At 52.1% G+C, this 1,095-nt stretch overlaps 1 protein-coding gene across 1 annotated transcript in view; it reads right to left on the bottom strand.

Moving 5' to 3' along the window:
- Pmar_PMAR005648 (hypothetical protein) overlaps positions 1-768 on the bottom strand; it is a gene marked incomplete at both ends in the record, with an annotated part of 1,059 nt that extends 291 nt beyond the window's left edge. Inside the window, one exon of the mRNA XM_002783437.1 lies at positions 1-768. This exon is cut by the window's left edge and continues 4 nt beyond it. Within this exon, the coding sequence (XP_002783483.1) occupies positions 1-768 (768 nt within the window).
- Between the last annotated feature and the right edge of the window lie 327 nt (positions 769-1,095).

The following is a 1,095-nucleotide window of genomic DNA, read 5'->3' as shown; positions in this document are numbered from 1 at the left end:
AGGGCTCGAAGCCGAAGTCAGGTCAGTAGCCGGAGCGTAGTCGCTGATGATGTCAACCATTTCCTCAATGCGGGTAGGCTGACGTCGTCTCAGCTCCGCCTTCGCTGAAGCTGGGGCCAAGGCGATCAACTTGTTGAGGATCATCTGGTCGAGGGAAGCGTTAGAGAGCTTCTTATCATCAGTTAACTTCTTATTGTATTCGGTCAACATACGTCGAGCACGTGCCAAGAACGTACCGACGTTAGTACCAGGAGCCCACCGAAGATCATGAAAGTTGTCCAAGAGAGCATCCGCTGGACGACGAGCCAGCATCTGCAGCATGATCCGACCGTCCTCCTCGAAGGTCTGCTTAGGGGCGTACTGATCCCACATCTCGTAGAACTCATCGGTAAGGTACATTCCTAAGCGAGAAGCCTTCGTAGCCGAAGTCCAACCGGCAGCATTAGCAGTGTTCTCATAGCGTCTCAACCATGCGGCAAAGTCAGTGGTGCCATTGTATCGTTCCGGCATTTGCAGGTTGACACGAAGTTCCTCCTTGTGGCCACGGTCGATAACTGGAGCCTGAGGGCGTACCGAACCAGCCTCAGCCCGAGTTGACAAGGCGTCAAAGAGGTCGTTGTAATCTCTGGCATGGTCAACGGCCAACCGTATGTGGTATTGAGTAGCATCGTCGTCCATACCAGCAGCGGTGGCATCTGCTCTTGCTTGCTCTCCAATGAGCGACAGATCCTTCTTGTGAATGCCAAGATCGTTACCAGGTGACGACATTGGAAACCAAGCACGTAGAGGATGGTCTTAACCACTGATAAGGGATAACCGAGCTTAAAGGGAACGGAGTTGTAGTAATAGCAACAAGGAGCTGCTACCAGAAATGTAGTCCGTCGAGAGGAGAACTACAGTGACCAAGATCGTTCTGCTATTACTAGTGAACTCGACAGTACGTTAGTCCGAAGGTCGACTAAGTACAGTACACCAAAGCTCGTAAGCAAGGTAATTCCGTGAGGAACCACAAGCAATGCCGTAAGAACCCACAAAGCGTGACGCCCCCTTGGTGGTGTGACGCACCAATCGATTACGCTACAGGGCGAACGAGAT

This window comes from Perkinsus marinus (assembly GCF_000006405.1).
Source record: "Perkinsus marinus ATCC 50983 genomic scaffold scf_1104296937036, whole genome shotgun sequence".
Taxonomy (NCBI): domain Eukaryota; phylum Perkinsozoa; order Perkinsida; family Perkinsidae; genus Perkinsus; species Perkinsus marinus.
Note: the sequence above shows the minus strand (reverse complement) of the source record. Positions and strands in the feature narration are given on the sequence as shown.